General features: G+C 35.1%; 1 protein-coding gene and 1 long non-coding RNA gene across 3 annotated transcripts; one reads left to right on the top strand and one right to left on the bottom strand.

The window, feature by feature from the left end:
• Positions 1-687: 687 nt before the first annotated feature.
• LOC136799235 (uncharacterized) lies at positions 688-11,912 on the bottom strand. Of its 2 annotated transcripts, XM_067055924.1 has the most exons (9): positions 11,703-11,912; positions 10,486-10,555; positions 4,987-5,064; positions 4,320-4,368; positions 4,061-4,219; positions 3,094-3,276; positions 2,107-2,145; positions 1,569-1,613; positions 688-897 (listed from the first exon to the last, which is right to left on the bottom strand). In XM_067055924.1, the coding sequence occupies exons 3-9, from the start codon at positions 5,059-5,061 to the stop codon at positions 749-751; spliced, it is 699 nt and encodes a 232-aa protein (XP_066912025.1). In that variant the 5' UTR covers positions 5,062-5,064; positions 10,486-10,555; positions 11,703-11,912; the 3' UTR covers positions 688-748. The 2 variants fall into 2 exon arrangements, with proteins under 2 accessions (XP_066912025.1, XP_066912024.1); XM_067055923.1 differs by lacking the exon at positions 10,486-10,555.
• Positions 11,913-17,307: 5,395 nt separating this feature from the next.
• LOC136799234 (uncharacterized) lies at positions 17,308-18,094 on the top strand. Its single transcript, XR_010845500.1, has 2 exons — positions 17,308-17,438; positions 17,589-18,094. It is a non-coding gene; the product is annotated as an uncharacterized lncRNA (long non-coding RNA).
• The last annotated feature ends 4,906 nt before the right edge of the window (positions 18,095-23,000 follow it).

The following is a 23,000-nucleotide window of genomic DNA, read 5'->3' as shown; positions in this document are numbered from 1 at the left end:
ATGCTCTTATCGTTGAAATCACAGTTATTTTAATGGATGTGACTTTTTTTAATAGTGTTATCAATGTTTTCGTGTACTGGGGACATGTCAAAGAGTTCAGAAGATTCTATTGTTTACAGATTGGTAGATGGCTTCCCAAGACTGAACATCTAACATTTTTCAAATGTGAAAGATCGCATACTGTGTCTGAAATATGATTTTCATGACGAATACTTTAATGGGATAAATTTTCTCGGAGATTGAATTTTGCGAAATTAAGTCCGAATGGAAATTTGGGAAGCTCTATTCGGCGAAAACTTTTTGACACAAAACTCATGTCAAATAATTGCTTTTACTGACATAAAAAAACGCTAATATTGCGTATTTCAGCAACCAGTATGTAAAATTGGGCAGTAAAAAGACATGAAATTATGAAAATATTGTCTCCCGATAATGCCATCTGCGAAATTAAAACCCCGCGAAATCTTAAAATTTTGCGGATGAGCTCAACCGCAAATTTTAATTTTCGCGAAAATTTATCCCATTAAAGTAACCATTAACTATACGGAGTATGAACACGAGGGTTAACAGACTTAACAGAGTCCGTTTATTTCGAATTGAAACTTAACAGTATTGTGCCTTCAATTCAAGAAAACGGAACAAAGTACTGATTTATATCTTGAAAAAATATATTTTTATTAAGTTCATTACAAAAATAAATACAAAAGATTCATAGAAAAATTATAGTAGAAAAAAGCCAAGGTAAAATTTACTTCAATGAGAAAATACTTTTGAAACTGAGTTCGAATTTGCAGTTGTGTTCCACCAAATTTCTTCTTGCGGCTTGGGTACGTTTGATGATGTCATTTGGATATTTATCGCAAATCTGTTTCGCTACTTTTTGTCGCTCAAGGAATCCTGAAAAATGAAAACATGTTCATTTACACGTTTGTTTATAAGAACATCCAAAATTTTTGAAGCCTTCAGATGTTCTTAGCTTTTTGAGTTTTAAGCCTAAAAATGTTCTTGACATATAATGTTCTTTTCACCATTTTTTGAGTATTTTTGTCTATTTTTCCTAAGAAATCGTGTGTCTTAGAGTCTAAAAAGCCTTAAAATGTTATTAGCTTGTTCTTAATATTATAGCCATCAAAGCCTTATGCTCTTATATAGTTTGTTCTTATAAAAAACGTTTACCTGATGGCCTTGTGAGGGGTTGTGAGAGAAAAATAACAATCTGAAAATGTTGAAAAGTGACTGAAATCTAAAGGGATGCGTCATATTGCTTTCATCATTCGATATCCTCAAACTAACAGTGATATACCCTGTGCCCCACTGGAAAATTCAGCAAAAATTTCGTCCCCGGCGGAAAAATACCCTTGAAATACCTTTGACTTTGATTTCATTATTGAAACTCGAAATTCCATGTTTAAAAATTGCACTCCAAAACCATTCCCACTGGGTTTTTTAACCTTGGAAGAATAGAACTTCTATCCCCACTGAGGAAAAAAGTTCCACCGGGGCTGTGAGACAGTGGTGTGTGATGTATTTTTTGACATCAAGCATCATCTATTGAAAAAAACGTTTACCTGGTAGATGTTTACAGTTGTTGAACAATTCTCCATTCGTCAAACCTAAAAATTGTTGCATATGATAAGTATTTTGATTACTTTGAAGAACTTATTATATTTAGGTTAGATTTTATTAGATTTAGCTGATGATTGTCGTCCATACGGGCGGCATGAAACTTAAAGTTTTAACGAGCAAATCAAAGTCTCTTTCTTTTAATTTGAAGAACTTGTTATACATTTTCATCAAAAAAACTCTAAAGTCCATTTGCTATAGGTGAATTCTATTACTCTAATTACACTGGCATGGTTTTCACATAGTAGAAAAAGTGTGCACTCTCATTTAAAGCAAATAGACGTTGTGAGAAATTTTTAAAAGGGGCAGTCCCAAAAGAGGTAGTTGTTTTAAATATTCTTAATGTGGTTTTTAAGTTTAAGGGTAATTTTTTTTAACGTGAAAAACTTTTTGATCAAGCTTTTAGCGCAAGGACCCTTAAGATGTATTTGGACAAACATCGACAATAATCAACAACAATAAAAACAAATACTTTGCACTTACGTGTAGTTATAATCTCCAACACTCCCATTTCACACAGACCTGGAAATTTACAGAAACAGTGCAAATTTACAAAAAAAAAACAAATATAACCATACACTGTCAAGTTCTAAGACTTGTGTGAATATTGTAAAAAAAGGGAAATTAATAACGTCAAGACATATTCCAGATTTCAAATTAAGAGAAAAAACTTACACCCTTCAGCTCTGTTCTTAATACTAGCCATAACTTTCATTAAGGTGCCACCGCAGCAAAACGAACACATAGAGTTGATTTGCGTTCAAAAGGAATGATCTTAGCCCTACAGTAATTTTTGTTAAGAGTGACCTCTCATCTGAGACAAAATTCTTTCAAATGCTAACAAATGTGTCAAGGGAGTGATTTATAGTCTACTTAGAGTGACATCCGTGCCTTGTCTCACACGTTTTTTATAAGAACAATTTTATAAGAATACGAGGCTGAAATTTGGCCAAAACCTAAGAACAAATTAAGAAGAATCTGAACCTCAGATTTCAGAAATTACTGAGAAGTACATGTTTCCATTTTAATTAATATTGACATTTAAGGCTGAAAAACTCATATAAATTTAAGAGCAGCCCAGCCAGAATCATTTGACTTATTGGTTTTTCCTATAAAAAGCGTATATATCTGAAGATACTGCTCTTCATATGTTATTTTACTAATGTACACGTTTAGCAACATAGTTCCCTTCGAATACTTTGAGTAGAGTAATATTTTAACCTATGAAGAGCGCTTAATAACTACTTGTGGTATAAAAAGGGAGTTTCCCAGAAAAGGGAATTTCCTTAGATTCATTTAACTCTCCAGGGATAAGAAAAAGACAAACTGACATTTCAAAATGAGTAATCAGATCAAAATAACTCCGGAAAAGTCTTTTTGATGATTCCATTGACAGCTGAGAAACAGGGGTAGGTTGTCTAGTATCTTATTCGGGGATGTGAAACAGGGATGGGTTGTTTAGTATCTTACTTGGGGATGTGGTTTGTATCCTCAAAGGTTTTCCTGTCGGTAGTGGAGTCAAAAGGAATTCGTAAGTGAAGCCGAGCTTGATGTAATAATATGCTTGGAAATCTTTGGTTGAGCCATCTGTGTTGAAATATTCAGTTTCTGTGCGAAGAGAGTCGTTGATTCTCATTGCATATCCCCAGCAACCTAGATATGACATAAACGAACTACTGAATACTCAATAAACTCAATAGTGGTGACATGGTGTTGTTATGGAAAGTAAGAAAGTTGATATTTAGAACACACCTTTGCTTACATGTGTTTTGATTATAATATTGGCTTTAGTGATACTGTAATTGTTTATTTTAGCTCAAGACCACACAGCATGGGAAAAGTAACCAAATTAACAATTAATTGAAATTTAATTAGGACCTGAATCAGAGTCTCTTTTGTTACAATTCGAAGACCACACATGCAACATTATTAGGTTGCATATCATGTTTAGAGGGTCAGGAATTTTCTGTTTAATGATTATGGCCAAGTATTGCATGGATGAATTGATTTAGATAGGAAACCAGGCGAATTGGTCTCAAGCTCGATCAACAGTACAAAAAAACAATTGGTTCGACCAGGCCTCATTAAAACAGCGTTGTAGCCATCTCGAGGGGGGGGGGGGGCTAGAGGCAAAATGGGTGCCGGGTATGTGCGAGCGGTAAGGGTCTCTATTTCACACCCTCGAAATTAAGTCTCTGTTCCAAAATTACGAAAATCAAAAATCGACCCCTTCAAAGGGTCATAAATTCTTAAAAATTGGAATAAAATTTTGGCTGAAACTTTGGGAAAATAAGTGTGGCAAAAATATCTTCGGAATTAAGTCTTTCTAAGGGTCGATTTCAAACTTTGGCTCAGACATCTCGCAAACCTAGTACCCCACCTGATACCAAGGCTATTTTTTTTTGAGTCTAGTCTTTCGTGCGGACCCATTTTTTACCTTGATTGAGAATATTTTCCACTTTCAACATGATCAAATATCTTTTCTTTCTATCCTCTGCATAGGTGATTGAGAAATTTCCAGCATAACTGGTGCACTGCTTCAATGGATTGGAACAGTTTTTCAAGCGGTTGTAGTGCGTGTCGTTGAGATTTGAGCCTGAAACGAGATAATATCAAAATATTGAAAAAGTTGACAGGGCTAAACAGGAAATTTTAATATTTGTGAAGTTTTAAATAGCATATAATATTTTACTTACTGTCTTTAACGAAATTGCTCATGAAATATTGCTGGCTGCATAAATTGTCCTGCAAAAAAGATGAAAAAGATTTATCAATCATGCGTCATCGTTGATATCATTTAACATTAGTTCTAAAACGGAATCCAACCTTCAAGTTGCAGCTTCATAAAAAATTATACAAGAAGCTCGTCTTCATCGGCAAATAAGTAAAATCAAAATTCATTGCCGTATAGGGTCTGTTGTCATTTGAGATTCTTCAAACTGACCGCTGTGATTGAGTGTTGTTGAGAGAGGGGAGACGATGAGAGAAGTGTTGATGCCATTTATAAATCATACTTTATCGTGGTCTCCGTAAGGGAATTTTTTTATCAAACAGAGAATGCGCACAGAGTGTACTACGAAGCGATAAACGTGACATACACTCCGGTAAAGAGTACTTTGGCATATGAACATCAGGTTTTATTTACACCGATAGCCTGTTACTCTCGGGTACCTAATAGCCGTCCCCCTGCTAGTTAATTTTAAAAAAAATTTCCACCCAGGACATATTTATTCCAACCCCCATGCTTATTAAGTTTTCAAATTTTTTCAACTCTCCCGCTTATTCCAACCCTACCCTGGCTAATAGATACCCAAGAGTAGTGCGTCAGTCACCCATCACGTACAGTCAGTAATTATCACTTACCGTTGATTTACTCCTTGGGTAAACATAAGCACTTGCTCCAATAATTGCCAGAAAGAATGTCCAATAAAAAGCCATAATCTGAAAGCAAAATAAGCCAACTTTTTAAAGAACTTTTCTTAGTCATTGATTCTTCGCAAATGATTTTTGTCAAGTAACTCAATAAAGTGGTCCCCTTTTATAGAGGAAAAGGGTACAAATAATCAAAGAGACTGGAGTCGAGTCATCTCATTTATGACGACATCTTCAACGTGAGAGGAAAATCATAAAGAGCTTCCTGTTACGGTTGAAAGAACATCGTCAGCATTTTTTTCAGATGTTCTTGGTAATCTCATTTAGGTATCATTTGATAATTGAAAGTCTCCAAAGCGATTATGAGTATAGAGAGGGCTGGCTCAAAAATACTCTTTTTTCTAAAACTTTTAGTTTTTATCTAAATCCGTGACCGAAAATATCAATTTTGGATTGCATCGAAGGCGGCTTCATTTTGAGGTAATTTTTGTGGTGATGGATGATTAGAGTGCTTATATGAAGCGTCCAAAATATCATGATAAATGCTTTCTATCACGCAATGATTGGTTGAATGATTGGTTCACCATGCTTGTTTAATGAGTTACTTTGATTTAATGTTTGTACTAAAATAATTAGTTGCACAACTTTAAATGTTGAGAAACGGAAATGAATTTCCAGCAAATATCTATTTTCAAATTCAACTATTCAAATCAAAACAACTTTCAGAAAACCTAGCCCCTTAAAGCTTTTTTATAGACTGGATGGTGCGATAAAAAATTATCAAAAAGCAAAGTTCGGCCAAAAGTAGACTTAGTCTACAGAAAACCTAACTGTGGATGCCAGCTTGCCCAATGATTCCAACATCCCTGCCTCAGTGACCCTGTGGGAATTATTTAACACCCAGCGCTTACTAAGTGGGTCTATATTTCCCGGAGGTACAGTTACAAAAATTTATTATTAATGATATCAAAATATAGAAAAATGTATGCGCATAGTTTACAGCCGATAAGGGCAGTAGTTAAAAAATATTGCCGCTGTTGAGTTTCAAAAACTGCCAACCCTTACCAGCTGAAAACTCACTTTAGTAGCAAAAGCCTTTGGTGAATTTTCCTTCCTGCTTGAAGTCTCCTTAGATAACGATCCCGGTTTCACTTTGTTTATGAATCAGATTGTATTGCAGTGTTCCGAAATAGAGGGAATACCATAGTAATATTACTCCATAATAGTACTCCATTTTCCAATTTTTATACATTTCAAGCAGTTATTAGCCCTGAAAAAGCGAAATCATCGAAAAACATTCGACAAGCGTTATTTTTACATCAATTCCCCCACTTTGTATCTGAATGAATGATAATGCTAATATCTTAATAGATTGCGTAATAATAGCTTTTACAAGTGTATTGCGCAAATACCATTAATGAAGATAGTGCCAAGAATGCGCTCGAAATACGCAACTAAGCTTGTTTCAAATCGGATTTTTGGAATTTAGTCTGTAGTTGATGAATGAAACTCATCTCGATGGTGACGTCATTACTTCATCACGAATATTACAACTAGGACTTTCTAATTGCAGTTGCTTTCAATCCAATCAAACGACTTCCTTTATATCCTTATAATTAAGTGGTATTTTCCCAAAGATCAAACGATGCGAGAATTTAAAGTAGATTTATTTTGGCATTTTCCTTTGATTTTTTCAAAGATGAAAATAATGATCAAATAAGAAAGAATTTCGAGAGGATGACCGATTTGGAAGAATAAAATATGCTTTTGACGTATTTTGTCCGGGTTAGAGAATAGAATCTGTTCTAAATATTTCTGTGCAAAGAATCATAAAGGGTTGTCATGTCGGATATGATTCCCCTCGTGGTAATCATCTCGTTTTGCCAACTATTTTTCAACACTCTTTCAAAAATGAATTGGGATTGATTAATCAACAGCGGTTATAAAAGGCAATTCCTCCTTTTTCAGGTTGGAATGCTTAGCACTGTCTTTATTCTGTGCACATGACACACAGATATGATGATGCTCAATGAAGACACTCGAGCCAAGTGGGAGAGTGTAGTGCTCGTCGGCGAACGTAGAACGGGATGCGTGTCACCATACACCACAATTTCCATCACTTGTATCAGAATAATTTTACCCGATTTCCCTCACATGGTATGCATTGACCCAGGCCAAGTGAACCGTAGTATCACAGTGGGAATCAAAGTAGGGCCTCCTGCACAAAATATAAGGGCGATTACCGTTATACCACTATATTCTTTTTATGGGAATAATCTTTAGTAAATTTTTTAAACACCTTTCATGACCCCCGGCTCATCTGAGGATGATTCACCTGAAGTACCAATGAAAAGTCGGCCCAAAAAACTGAAATACCGGATATAAAGTAATATAACTCAAAGAAGACCGAAGTTTTCCGACTTAAGGAATCATAAAATAAACAAGTTGTTTTCCCAACAACAAATAAACAATATTTTTTATAATATCAAACATAACAACAACAAGATGCCAAACTATGCCAATAAAAGCTAACCACAAAGTCTTTAAAAATAATCTGATATATGATATATGGTTTGACTAATATAGTTATTGCTCATAAATAAGCCCTATAGTATATGGATTTTTTTACAGTTACACCCCTGTGTCACAGACCCGGTGGACCCTCATCCCGGTAGAAAAAATATCCTACAATTTTAACCCTACTGCGATATTGTTCTAAGATTTTATCCCCATTGAAAACTGAATGTGAAAAATTGCACTTTCCACCCCGGTGGAAAAATAGTCCAAAAAATCGTCACCGGTGGAAAAAATATCCTACAATTTCAACCCCACTGCGAAATTGCTCTATGATTTTATCCCCACTGAAAACTGAATGTTAGAAATTGCACTCCAAAACCATCCCCACTGGAATTTTCGAGCTGGAAACAATAGATTTTCTATCCCCATTGGCATTTTGATAGAAATTTTCATCCCCACTGAGGGAAAAAGTTCTACCGGGGCACTGAGACAGGGGTGTACAGTTGATCGGTTTCTTTCAGAAAATGATCTTACAGCCTGGTTGAAAGATACACTGTAGGGGAGGGAGCGATGAAATAAAAGCCCGAAGCGAAGCTAGAAGCGAATCTTCAACCTTTCTCAACAAAAAGTGAAGAAAAAGTGAAGCCTTTAAAATGTGCTTCGTATTTTTGATGACGGATCTAACGATTTCTTTGTTTTCGAGTTGTACATTTTTAAAAATCTGGCGGTAAATCTTACTTTCAATCTGGCATTTGTATGAAACCCACGCGGACTAGCGCTAGGCCGCGCAAACTGGTAGGATTTAATGGCTTCAAATCCAGCTACCTAGGAGATTTACTTCTAGCCCTTCGGACTTCTACTTCATTGGGCGGGAGGAATGTTATATTAAAATTAGGATACTTTGGGGGTCAGTAGAGCCTGTCAGATTTGTTTTGCTATAAAATGCAAATTATTATAAAAAATCACACCCACTTAGCTAAGCTAGTTCTTGTTAAGTAACTTTGTTTGACGTGGATTCTTTTTTGGAGTAAATCACTGAAAAATGTTATATCATCTCCATATACAAATTTTGAGTCAAACAAATTTAGTATCGTGATCCTCCACGCTGAAGTGGGGAGGGGGGAACTAGGTAGAACAACTTATTAATTACCACTTAATCGATATTGTTTACAATGAGGACGATTACAATATAAGTACCGAAAACAAACAACACAAACAAACACTTCGTAGTCAATGAACTCACTAAAGTCTATTTCAAATTAGTTGGTAGTGTTTTTCAAACCTCGATAACTTTTAATAGAATTTGAATTAAGTAGCAATTTTGTGCTTGTTGAAAAGACAAAATGGAGTGGGATATTGTCATAAAGAAAAACCTCAAAAAAGATCGGAAAATTAAGATTGAAAATGAAGAAGAAAAAAATCAACTTCTTCAGTAATTGTGCTATATGTAGCATTTTCACACGAGTAATTCTTTGATCTTAGAACATCATTAATTTGAAAAAAAATTCTAAAAATCTTTATTCCATCAAAAGATATAGTCCAAAGTTTATTATCAATGATTGACTTCAAAAATCATCAAAAATCAATAAAAAAGAGCCCTTTTTTAAGTCAACCAGGGCAAAGTTTTAGGCTGTATTTTTTGATTGAATGAATATTCTTTGAATCTTTTTTTGCATTTATGACGTTAAGATTGAAGAGTTTCTGATACAAGAAGTTGAATTTCTTCTTCTTCGTTTTTCATCTTTGTTTTTCCATTTTAATTTTTTTTTTCATTTTGATAATATTCCACTCCGGATTATCTTTTCAACGAGCACAAAACCGCTAACTAATTCAAATTCTATCGAAAGTTATTGAGGTTTGAAAAAACACTGCCAGCTAATTTGAAATAGACTTTAAAGCCAGTTGCTAAGAAACGTACAGTAAAGTTTTTGGTTAGCAGTTATCTTGCACCTTAAAGTCAATCAGAGACCACCATGTATAGTGTCCTTCAGGGTCTATCGCCCCATACCTAAAGTGAAAATTTTCCATTCCCGGTTTGAGTCCCCCCCCCTCAGATCAACTTCCGGTCAAAGACTTTAGTGCCAAAAAATGCCTAAAAAGAATTGCAATGGGCTCAAAATGCCTTCAATTTTGGATTTTTACTTAAAAATTGTTCATTTTGATACTTTTTACTACTAATTTTCATATTTAAATCCAAGTAGGAGGACACTATGCCATGCATCAATGGGCCAATCAAAAGATTACTGTAAGAAAATTGACCCGTAGGCATATAATTAGGACGGATCAAGTGTCGTTAGAACGGTCCTGACTCGATGATAATAAAAAAGTTAATCAACTAAAGTTTTTTCCTTCATAAAAAACGATGCGAATCTGTTAGTTAATTAACTTTACACCGTCATCGAGTCAGGACCGTTTTAGATCAGATTTAATTGGGACAATTAGCCAAAGTTTAAGGATACAATAATAAGACATTAAAACTAAGATCGCGTAGATAATGACATAAAATTTACCACAAGGAACATGCTCCCCCTGAAAAATTTTCCGATCTACATATTTGATAAGCATATTTTGATAACGAATAATGGGCTTTTCCAGAAAAAATTTGAATATTGGGGGTGGAGGATATAACAATTTTCAGTGATTTAAAGTGACTTTTGGCCCCCGGACAACGGGTTTTGCCCCCCAGACAAGCATCAGTTGACCCCCCGGACAACCCAAATAACCCCCGGACAGAGCAAATTTACCCCCCGGACAAGGCAAATTTTGATGATTTTTCGCTATCCCCCGGACAATATATCCTCCACCCCCCCCCCCCCCCATGTACGGACATTTTCTGGAAGAGCCCAATTTCACTTTGAAACAGTATTGTGACCATCAGTTACTCTTAAGATTTCCTGGAATTGCGTGAATGCGACTCGACTAAGGTTCTCTTCACAGGTAATTCGTCGAAAAATATATCACAACTAAACTTACCGATTTTAATGAAGGAAACACGGAAATCGTTCTCTTGAAAGTTGGCCAAAAAGTCTCTACGTCCACTTTTCTGAAGAGTAACGAAATTAATCAAAGCTTCTTCTTCTAAAACTTCTTCTGGCTTTTTATCTCTCTCTCTCTCTCTCTCTCTTTATTGAGTGCCACACCTTTTCATATGAGGAAGTCCAGTAATATTAAACACACATATTTGCAAGAATCAGCAATTTTAGTAGATGACTAAAGAGCAGTTTCAAAATTCGCACAGGGGCGCGGCTATGCGGACACGATAAACTCGTTTCTTATAATTATGGGATATTTCCTCAGACTGTTTGCATCTACCATTCACCTTGTCAGTTAATGTTATCACTAATTACCGTTAAGTGCAGCTGATATTAATGTTCCTTAGCTAGGAAGTCAACAAAATAAACAAAGACAAACTGGTTAAAAAGGAACCGCAATTAAAAAAGTACTAAAATAAAGGAATTATTTATAGCATCGTTATGTCAATTTAATCTACGTCAAAAAATTCTAAATTTTCCACGCCCGGGTTAAAGGTTTTGTTTTTAAATAAAGAGGGATATCGTTTGCTTACTCGTTAATTTTAATTTACAAGCTTTTTGATATTGAATTGATACGGATATGTAGCAAGAATGGTCAGAAAGAGGAAAAGAAAAACATTTTTTGCTTATATCAGCACAATACAGTGCCGTAGGAAGCAATTTGATATTGGGGGGGGCATAAGTTCAGTGACACCGTCAGGGCCAACCATGGTTTGGTCGAGGGGGGATCTTGAAATCTAGATCTCTAATTTGGCTAAAAATACACTCAAAAAACTAAAATAATTCGAATAAAGGCAAAATTTAAAGGTAAAAAATATATCCATTTTATGAAAAAAAATCACTTTCAAAAAAAATATTGGGGGGGGGGCTAAGCTTCCCTGGTTTGTCCATAGTCATTATAAAAACACTGGTCTGGAAGACTTTGTCTCTTTTTATTGTTAAAAGATGATGGAGCTTACGTACCAAAATCGATTTATTTTGCAAACCTTTTGATCATGTGATCATATGATCATTTGGTAACGTGATCAAAAAGTATGCGAATCGCAACTTGTCTTTTGTTTGTAACAAAACAAAACTGAACAAAAAGCTAAACCAATACATTGCCAGACCGGGGTTTTTTATAATGACTATGGTTTGTCCCCGATATATTTCACTTACCAATAAGTGATGATAAGTATTCTTGCAACTGAAATTTCGATGATACTTTGCAATGCACTGTACTTTCTTGTCAATTATTCAGCGTAACTTTTCATCCCTATTTATACCAACAACTTAATCGTCCTTTATCCGGCAAACATTGAAAAAATTCCGTGTCAGGAAAATTTTCCTCCTTCAATCGAGAAATTGACATTTTAGAATCAAGTTTTTTTGCCTGAAAGAGGAAAGAAATATTTACATTTTACACAATTCCTAAACCTAACATCTATCTGATAGAATTTGTAAAGCTGAAAGGCAAGTTTAGGACCGCTTCCCACACCAATCTATAACTATTGCATAATTTTTTCCTCAATTTTGAAATTCTTGTTTTTTTTATTGGAAGGCCAAACGTGATTTTGTGGCGGCCGCGGCGGCGAGAGAGTTACAGGGGGTAAAAGGTTAAAAAGCGGTAAAATTAAGATAATAGAATATAATTGAATTCGATACATTTCTCACATCAAGCTAGGAAAAGTTGTCTGTATACACAGACCCAGTATCTGCAGCTAATTTCAAAATTTATTGCTGTAGTGTACTACCTTCATACTACCTATGAAGCGATAAACCAGAGATACATTCTGGTACAGAGTATAGGAAAAGGGGAACAGCACATTTTTGAAATTGAAGCAAAAGCTTTTCGGTCTTGCCATCACCAGTATGCTATAGCTTTTACTATCTTACTACTGCTGAAAGAGTCGAAGAATCTTTTATAGCAATCGGCTACAGGACTAAAAACATTTTATTCGACACACCCAATCTCAAGCAAGGGCGCACCTTAAAAATTATCGTCTAAAGCTTTTACTTTATGAAGAATGATGAGAATAGTCACCAATATCTAAAATTTTAACCTAATTACCGTCAAAATATTTTGAAAGCTTGTATGCGGTAATAACGATTACCCTCTTAATGACATGCTGTATTTATAATTAAATAAAAATTATATTTTCCTTGTCAGCTGTGCGTCGCTATGACTCACAAAGGATCCGCATTTTTCATCACATAATGACTAGGTATTCAATGTCCTATTCCGAGCGAGACACTGCATTTTCAGTATACACGTGTACAGCCCCAAGATGTGACACCTGCCCTAAGATGTGAAACCTGCCCCAAGATGTGACCCGATTGCCCCAAGATATGAAAGCTACCCTAAGATGTGACCCCACTTGCCCCAAGATGTGATCCCAAAAAGCTGTCCTAAGATGTGACCCACTTGCCCTAAGATGTGACCCCAGAAAAACCACTGGGAAATTATAGGTTTTGGTAAATATAACGGTGGAGTTGATGGTTCTGGTGAATATGCTGGTGGAATTGATGGTTCTGGTGAACTTGCTGGTGGAGTTGATGGTTCTGGTGATTTTGCTAGTGAAGGTGATGGTTCAGGTGATTATACCGGTTGCGCTGATGGTTCTGGTGAATCTGCTGATGGATTTGATGGGTTTTGTGAATCTGCTGGTGGATTTGATGGTTTTGGTGAACTTTGCTGGTGGATTTGATGGTTTTGGTGAACTTTGCTGGTGGATTTGATGGTTCTGGTGATTTTGCTAGTAAAGGTGATGGTTCTTTTGAATCTGCTGGTGGAGTTGATGGTTCTGATGAATCTGCTGGTGGATTTGATGGTTCTGTTGAACTTGCTGGTGGACTTGATGGTTCTGGTGAATCTGCTGGTAGAGTTGATGGTTCTGGTGAATCTGCTGAGTGATTTGATGGTTCTGGTGATTCTTCTGGTGGATTTGAAAGTTCTGGTAAATCGGTTGGTGATATTTCTATAATGCAAACCTCTGTTATTCGAAACTTTCTATAATTCGAACAATTTTTTCGTCTTTTCAGCGATCTTCTCTTCCTGCTTCGATTTTCTGTGGACTGTCATGCATTCTCGACGCTTTTATAGGTTAACAATCACAAATTTCGAATCCAAAGATGCAAAGAATTTTAAAAGAGTTATGTGAAAGGAAATGTGAAAATTTACTTATGGACAAACTACTACACTATTTTTCTCACTTTGTTATGAATGGCCCCCAAAATCTTTCTTGGAAAGTAGAATACTTTAAGTGTACATACTTTCGAGTTAAAATATTTGTAAAAATGATATTTTTTCTCTAATTCGATCTTTCATGTCAAAAACCTTCAAAATTCAAATTATCGTGATTTTCTATCGTTTGAACTCTCTTTTAATTTGATCAAAAAATTTTCCCCTTCAATTAACGAGAGTCTTTACTGTATTTGAAATTTTGAGGAAAATGTTTCTAATTTTATTAAATTCTCTTTCATCACCAAATAACGTTTTGGTATAATACTACTATGTCCCTTAAAATAAAGTAAATAAGAGCGTCTACCTACAATGTACTGCAAAAATTTCGTTTTTGGGGTAAAATAAAAAAATAATCCTTATACCGTGTACTATCATATATATGAGATAAAAATTTACCCAAAGAAGGGTAAAGGGGGACCTACTATGCCTGAAGAAGGCTGCAGTTGAGCTATGGGGCCTATCCATGCATGACTGGAGACCACTTCAGGCAACTCTATCACTACAGGTAATCCTGATAGGAGGGAAATCGCCCTAAAAAATAGGGGGAATGGAAAGGGGACCAAAAAAAAGGGTAGGCAAAAATATGTGATAAAGTCGAAAAGACCCTGACCTACACTACACTAACAAAATATACATAAAATATAAGTTTCGTTTTAATTATCAATGTATTATAATATATTTTAATGTTTAAAAACTGAAAATAGACAGCCTCAATCATACCGACAAGCCAGAAAAGGGGCTAAAGGAACTGGTGAGCTAAAGGACTGGCAAGGAGTATAATCCTCAAGGAAAGAATGTGACCAAACAAAGGGAGAAGGAGGAGACAAAGGGAGGTTGTGAACTACTAGCGAAAGAAAGGGGAGTGGACCGGGAGTGGAGCAGGGGAAATTCACAACCTCAACACGTTCTCCTCCAACTTAGCTCTAAATAAAATCCTATTTTCCAACAAGTGCCAATTACCAATCAAGTCCACACAATAGTCAACCTCAACCGATGGTTCTGCGACAATAGATTTAACGTTTCTTTTGGCATAATTTTTGTCTAATAAAAGTAGGTAGAAAGTGAGAGTTTGAACACAATGGGTATTGTTAACATGAATAGAAATGAATGGGTATTGTTAACACGAATAGGAGAGTTTGAACACAATGGGTATTGTTAACATGAGCAGAAAAGAATAGGCATTGTGTTAGAGCGGAAATGAATAGGCATTGTGTTAGAGCAGAAATGAATAGGCATTGTGTTAGAGCAGAAATGAATAGGTATTGTGTTAGAGCAGAAAAGAATAGGCATTGTGTTCGAGCGGAAATGAATAGGCATTGTGTTAGAGCAGAAAGAATAGGCATTGTGTTAGAGCAGAAATGAATAGGTATTGTGTTAGAGCAGAAATGAATAGGTATTGTGTTAGAGCAGAAATGAATAGGCATTGTGTTAGAGCAGAAATGAATAGGTATTGTGTTAGAGCAGAAATGAATAGGCATTGTGTTTACTTTCAATCATTAAATTTTAAAACGACAAGGCATGAGAAGAGCTGAAAATGAATAAGCATTGTTTTCCACTTTTTAAAGTAAATCAAGATATAATTTTTGTTGCTTCGATTAAAACACAACCTATAAAAGGAGGTTTGTAGGGGTTCGAAATACCGTTTTCCCGTCAAAATTTTTGCTAAATCCTGGAATCCCGAAAATTGAAAAAAATAATAACACCGTCACACCGGTTTGTACAGGTTCAAATACCGGCATAATGACAAAAAATAAGACCAAATACTGTCACCATCTGATTTTAAAATACCGTTTTTCCGTACTAAAAAAGGGCCAATCCCGTCACACCGTTAAAATACAACCCCTCTCCATAAAAGGATGAAAATTGCTCATGTTTTTTCTCAGTTTTTACCTTTTCAAAGCTGGAGAGCCGTTAAAGGAATAAACAAAATGGCGACAAGGCATCATACGAAACGCCGAAGCGTTCCCCGCCCAGCGATTTCAGTTAATGATGTGAATTGGAAGAAAAAATACAAGGGATTATCTAATCTCAAATGAGGATTAGTTGATACCAAAGAGGAATTAGGTAATCTAATAAAGGGATTCGGTAATCTCTAAAAGATTTACTTGAATCAGGTAATTACAAAGAGGGATTAGGAAATCTTATAAATAGGGGTTAGGTGATCTGAGATAAGGATTAGCTTGAACCATTAGGTAAACCCAAACAGAGATTAGGTAATCACAAACATAGATTAAGTGAAGGATTAGGTAATCTTAAACAGGGATTAGGTGATCTCCAAAACATATTAACACGGATTCAGTATAATCCCAATTAAAGATTAGGTAATCTTAAACATGGATTAGGTGATCTCAAAAAGGATTGCCTTAGATTAGATAATCCCAAAGAGGGATTAGGTAATCTTTAATATGGATTAGGTAATCCCAAACAAAATTAGGTGATAGTCCCAAGATGATTAATAAAACAGACTAGGAAATATAGAATAAGATCAAGCTAGCTCAGACCCAAAATCGATTGTAAAGAAAAGAAGAAAAAAAAGACATGAGCTTATATTGTAGTAATGAAGAGCTCTTCCAAAACTGTCAAAAAGTACAACTTTTCGTTTAGCAACCAAAACTAAGAGCCAATGGTTACCAAGTTTATGAATAGGTTGATCATTCGCTATATATACTCCATCAAGAAGCGAGTTTTCTTTAAGATCCCAAAGAGGGATTAGGTAATCTAATAAAGGGATTCGGTAATCTCTAAAAGATTTACTTGAATCAGGTAATTACAAAGAGGGATTAGGAAATCTTATAATAGGTGATAGGTGATCTGAGATAAGGGTTAGCTTGAATTAGGTTAGCTTGAATTATGTAAACCCAAACAGAGATTAGGTAATCCCAAAGAGAGATTAAGTGAAGGATTAGGTAATCTTAAACAGGGATTAGGTGATTTCCAAAACATATTAACATGGATTCAGTACAACCCCAATTAAAGATTAGGTAATCTTAAACACGGATTAGGTGATCTCAAAAAGGATTGCCTTAGATTAGATGATCCCAAAGAGGGATTAGGTAATCTTTAATAGGGATTAGGTGATCTCAAAAAGGATTGCCTTAGATTAGATAATCCCAAAGAGGGATTAGGTAATCTTTAATAGGGATTAGGTAATCCCAAACAAAATTAGGTGATAGTCCCAAGATGATTAATGAAACAGCAAAAAAGAACTTTTAAATGATGAACACTGGGTAAATGAACTGAAAAAGAAGATTTTACAATCAAAAATTTTAAAATAGAATTTATCACGATGTATCTCTTTGTATTAAGAAAAAAAAATTATTCATTTGAAATGCTTAATGATTGTTTGTTATATTTTTAGTTCGGTTGTATTATTATACGCATGAGTGAATAAACTGAAAAAGAAAAATTGCAGCGATAGTTTTGAAATCAAATCAAAACAAAAAGAATATACATTCATCGATCTTTTTTAAATACGTTTCGAAGTTTTATTAAGGCAAGCTAAAATTAAAATGGAAAACTCTTCAAGAATTTTTGATTTGATCGTTCTTTCAAGTAGTGAAGAAGAAGAAGAATCGATCATCGAACCAAAGAAAGTAAAGCATGAGAACATAATTGAAATGCCTGACGATCAGTTGTTAGCAGACTGGATTCGAAATTATCAAGGGTAATAGGTATGTTTTTCACACTTATTTCTTGATACTACATCTATCTCAATCTAAAATATGTATGGGTCTTTTTTCAATAAAAGCTGATGAATAATGTAGTGAAAGAAAAGTAGCATATATTATAGAACTCATTGAAAACTACTTTTTTTATTTAAGACTCTTCGCAGAAACAACTACTACCCGCAATCAAATATATTTGCAAAATATGGATTTTTCTTCTGGATCACAACCACTCTCACAATCGGAGATTGATCAAAATTTGAAAGTAGATGAGGAAAAAGAAGCAACAAAGTTCTTCATTGAAAGAGAAGAATATCTCATGGGAATTGTCGATAAAACCACCGAAAGGATGATCAATGCTTTAACAGAGACAGTCAATGAAATGTGCAAAGGATGCCAAGAAGAAGGTGGAGCACAAAAACATCATGTCTTATGTAAAGAAAACATTATCAATACGACGATGAAACTGTTTGAACACATGTGGAATGAAATGGATATCGAGGAATTCAACAAGCAATCAACGACAAAGTTTAAGAGACACCTTCAAAACAAGGAACAATTTTCAAGAGATAAAAATTGGTTTGAATATTTGAAAGAAAATTTTTTTATACATTATTTTAGAATAACAGAATAAATACAAATAAATGAGCGTATACAATAAATTGAACATTTACTGCTAAAAACTACCATGTCCTGGGAAATATTTTAACAAAAAGTGTCCTATCTTTTGATCATTTGCGAAAAAGTCGGTTCTATCAAATTTTTTGACAATATCAGACAATCTTTTACCACTACACAATTGAGTAGCAAAATAAATGACATATCCACCGCAAACTTTCGAGAATAATGAATGTAGTTGAACAGGATTTCTTTCGATTTCAGTCTGCGGTTTATCAAATGTGGAAACGCCGGAGGCGTTCCTCGCCCAGCGATTTCAGTTAATGATGTGAATTGGAAGAAAAAATGAGGATTAGTTGGTCTCAAAGAGGGATTCGGTAATCTCTAAAAGATTTACTTGAATCAGGTAAACTCAAACAGAGATTAGGTAATCCCAAAGAGAGATTAAGTGAAGGATTAGGTAGTCTTAAACAGGGATTAGGTGATCTCCAAAACATATTAACACGGATTCAGTATAATCCCAATTAAAGATTAGGTAATCTTAAACATGGATTAGGTGATCTCAAAAAGGATTGCCTTAGATTAGATAATCCCAAAGAGGAATTATGTAATTTTTAATAGGGATTAGGTAATCCCAAACAAAAATTAGGTGATAGTCCCACCAAAATGATGAGTAAAATAAAGTGACGCAACACTTGAATGTGCCTCAAATAATTTCAAAAAATACATTAAAGACTTTCAAAAAGCGACCGCTACCAAATCCATTCTTTATAGTTAAAAATAAGACATCATTGTTTTCTTTAATCACACTTACTGATGCCTTGGTCATTTTGTTATTACAATACTCCATTTTATTTATATTTATACATTTCTTTTAGCTTTTTGTTCGTGCTAACATCCTTGCCCTGTTATTTTTATTCTTAAACAACGTAGCTGAACTTTAAAGCATCTATATATTATCATGATGTTTCAGTAACCCTACCTTACACTAAATGCTTGACCTCGGGTGAAATGATTGACCCAAAGAATAAAAGAAATAGAATACAAGTATAATCTAATCAGAGAGCAATATATTCAGAGCTTTAATGAAAATACAAGTGTCCATTATAGAGATCGATTCGTTTCATTCTTCCATTTCATCATTTGAAAATTGAATTATTTGTCGTTGAATCAAAGACCGACGTTTTTCAATGGCAAAATCCAATGCTTCCTCAAAGTCCATATCTTCTTCGTCTCTAACTCTTTGCAAAGTTTGCATGATGGCTTTATGAGCTATATTCTTTTTCATTGCCCGGAGAAAAAGGACCCTGAATTTATAAATTTCATTAATTGATAAACCAGTCTCTTCGCATTCGTTGAACATGATCTCCCAGATATTTATCGTTTCTTCATCACCTTGAGATTGTTCACTGTCATCAGAATCTTCATCATCGGACATTGACTCGCTGTCTGAATAATCCTCATCTTCTTCCTCTTCAGATTCTTCAGGGTGGGCTTTTGCAGCATGGCGATTGTAATTGCTTTTGTGGAAAAGGTCTTTTCGCAATCGTCACATTCATACATCGTCGCCATTGGTTTTAAACATTATGAAGAAATGGAATCTTTTCTTGCCAATTTATAGACCAAATGCAAGAGGAATCCGATATTGGGTTTCTCTTTAGGATCTTGGATTCTTCTTCTTTAATTGAGTACGCACATGTCTTTTTTTTCTTTTCTTTACAATCGATTTTGGGACTAAGCTAGCTTGTTCTTATTCTACATTTCCTAGTCTGTTTTATTAATCATTTTGGGACTATCACCTAATTTTTGTTTGGGATTACCTAATCCCTATTAAAGATTACCTAATCCCTCTTTGGGATTACCCAATCTAAGGCAATCCTTTTTGAGATCACCTAATCCATGTTAAAGATTACCTAATCCCTCTTTGGGATTATCTAATCTAAGGCAATATGTTTTGGAAATCACCTAATCCCTGTTTAAGATTACCTAATCCTTCACTTAATCTCTGTTTGGGATTACCTAATCTCTGTTTGGGTTTACCTAATTCAAGCTAATCCTTATCCCAGATCACCTAACCCCTATTATAAGATTTCCTAATCCCTCTTTCTAATTATCTGATTCAAGTAAATCTTTTAGAGATTACCGAATCCCTTTATTAGATTACCTCTTTGGGATCAACTAATCCTCATTTGAGATTATATAATCCCTTGGATTTTTTCATTAACTGATATCGCTATGCGGAGAACGCCTTCGGCGTTCCGTATGATGCCTTGTCACCAATGTTGTTCATAGCATTGGCGTTTGAAGTATCTTCTTTAAAAGTCGCCATTTTGCTTATTCCTTAAACAGCTCTCTCCAACTTTGAAAAGGTAAAAACTGAGAAAAAAACATGGGCAATTTTCATCCTTTTATAGGTTGTGTTTTAATAAAAGCGCAAAATTATATCTTGATTTACTTTAAAAAGGTACAAAACAATGCTTATTCATTTTCAGCTCTTCTCATAGAGGCGTATTCAGGGTAGGTCAAGTAGGTCAAGCGGCATAGTTCCGAGAAATTGAAAAATATGAAAAATTATGAAACAGGCTTTCTTATTCCTTTTATGATACATAGTCTCCTTCGGATGCCATGTCTTGCGTATCAACTTTATCAATTTATGCGTGCGGCAGTTAAAACTTTGACTTAAACATTTATCTCCGCAGTTTTACCTCCCTAATGTTTTGCGCGTGAACCTTTCGCTATTTAGAGGCTTTTATTTTGATAATCCGAAAACCTATCTAATACCGCCCGACCCATATCGCCCCGCCTGAGTGACTTAAAAACACCCTTTTTGACCTCTTCCACCCTAGCAAATCGGGATCATATTATTACCGAGCTCAACTTCTCTGAAAATTCACGTGTAATGACTTTCAATGACTGCTTATATTTCTGGCCACCTTTCATTTAGAGATAATATGAAGCCGAGAGACATAGCTAAAAAAGGCTGAAACGACCTAGTAAAATTTCTGAAAAAATCGGGGTAATAGCTATGAGGCTACGTACAGCTTCTCTACCGAGTTTATAAAAAAACAAGACTAAATTCACATTCCTAGATGATCTCTTTTACAGTTTTTATTGAGAGAAGCTCAGTTTACAGAGCTGAGATTGGCTGAAGCGATCCAGTTAACTTTTGAGTTTGATCTGAATTTTTGTGAAATTCAAAGTGACTTTCACGTCTTAACTGATCTTATAGCTTTAATTCTTGTGGATTGATTGCTAAGATAGTCAGGGTATTAAGCATCAGCACCAGTTGTCACTGCTTTAAGTTGAACTAAAAGTCTTTTAATACTTTGTTTTTACCTGCCTTTTGGTTGTTGTTGTTGTGAGCAAAAATGAATATCTGAAATGATTTGACACCATTTAATTACTTCCTATTCAATTCAAAACATAAAAATTAATTTCATGGATATATAGGCCTATAAACTCAACTCATCTATATTTCTTGTTTGGGGGAAACGGACATTGCTCCACATCAGTATCTATTTTTTAACCACAAGCGGTAAATTAGCGTAAAAAGGTGGTGAAAACGTGAGAATAACCCTGTTTTTGAGTAAAAAATTTCTCATAATTTGCAAAGTACGAGTGCTATACAACAAAAGTGGAATATTGCATAGAATAACTCCAGATAGCGATGAAATGAAAAATAATAAACGCGAGGTGCATGAATATAGACTTTCCAAGAACCAGATTTGCAACAACTCGGCTTCAAATTTTTGACCTACTTTGCAAAATTCCTAAATACACCACTGTCTCATGCCTCGTCGTTTTAAAATTTAACGATTTAAAATAAACACAATGCTTATTCATTTCTGCTCTAACACAATGCCTATTCATTTCTGCTCTAACACAATGCCTATTCATTTCTGCTCTAACACAATACCTATTCATTTCTGCTCTAACACAATGCCTATTCATTTCTGCTCTAACACAATACCTATTCATTTCTGCTCTAACACAATGCCTATTCATTTCCTGCTCGTGTTAACAATACCCATTGTGTTCAAACTCTCCTATTCGTGTTAACAATACCCATTCATTTCTATTCATGTTAACAATACCCATTGTGTTCAAACTCTCACTTTCTACCTACTAATAAAACATGAAAAATGTCAAGGTTCAAACAGTTCACTGTGATGTTTGCTGAGTAGGTGAAACTATGGGATATGTTGTCTCCAGACGACAACATATAGTGCATGTATGAAGCTATTGAGGGATTCTTGGTCGCCTGGTGAAGAAGTGACAATTTGCGTTTGTTGATTTGAGTGGTAACATCTTGGAGGTTGAAGATAGTGCTCAGGAGGTTCCTCGATTTTTTGGACACACCAAAAAGCGCCTTTAAGCAGATGCGGGCTTGCGTGTTCAATAAGACTGTATCTGACTTATTCAGATCAACAAGTTCGAGACCATATAGTAACTTGGGAATAACGATGGATGTAAATATGGTCACGATCTGGTTTGGATGACAATTTCGGATTCCAGCACTGATGAGGGAGGTAGTCACTGACCACATGCATGCTATGCGATCCAACATATGTCTTTTGAGAGATAGAATGTTTTTATCAATCTCCCATTGAAAACCAAGGTGCTTTAGGGTCTCCTGCTTCTGAACGACAGTGTTGTTGAATCGAATGACGGGATTACAGATAGGTGGTTTGCCGGATATTGCGAACTGAGTTTTGGTCTGATTGTATTTGAGGCAGTTATTAACACCGTGATCAATACAATGATCAATCTTCTTCTGAAGGTGAGAGAGAGTAGGACTCATTAGTTTAATGTCGTCGGCATATGTGATAATTCCCGTGTGGAGATTGCTCGGCAAGAAGGTTCCAATCTGGAGAGATTTCACATGGAGAAGGAGATCTTCAATGTAAATGCTGTACAGAAAAGGAGATAAAATACTTCCTTGGCGGACGC

The sequence above is a fragment of the Clytia hemisphaerica genome, unplaced genomic scaffold (genome assembly GCF_902728285.1).
Source record: "Clytia hemisphaerica strain Z4C2 unplaced genomic scaffold, Clytia hemisphaerica genome assembly, whole genome shotgun sequence".
Classification (NCBI taxonomy): domain Eukaryota; kingdom Metazoa; phylum Cnidaria; class Hydrozoa; order Leptothecata; family Clytiidae; genus Clytia; species Clytia hemisphaerica.
The sequence above is the reverse complement of the archived record's forward strand: the minus strand, read 5'-3'. Positions and strand labels throughout refer to the sequence as shown.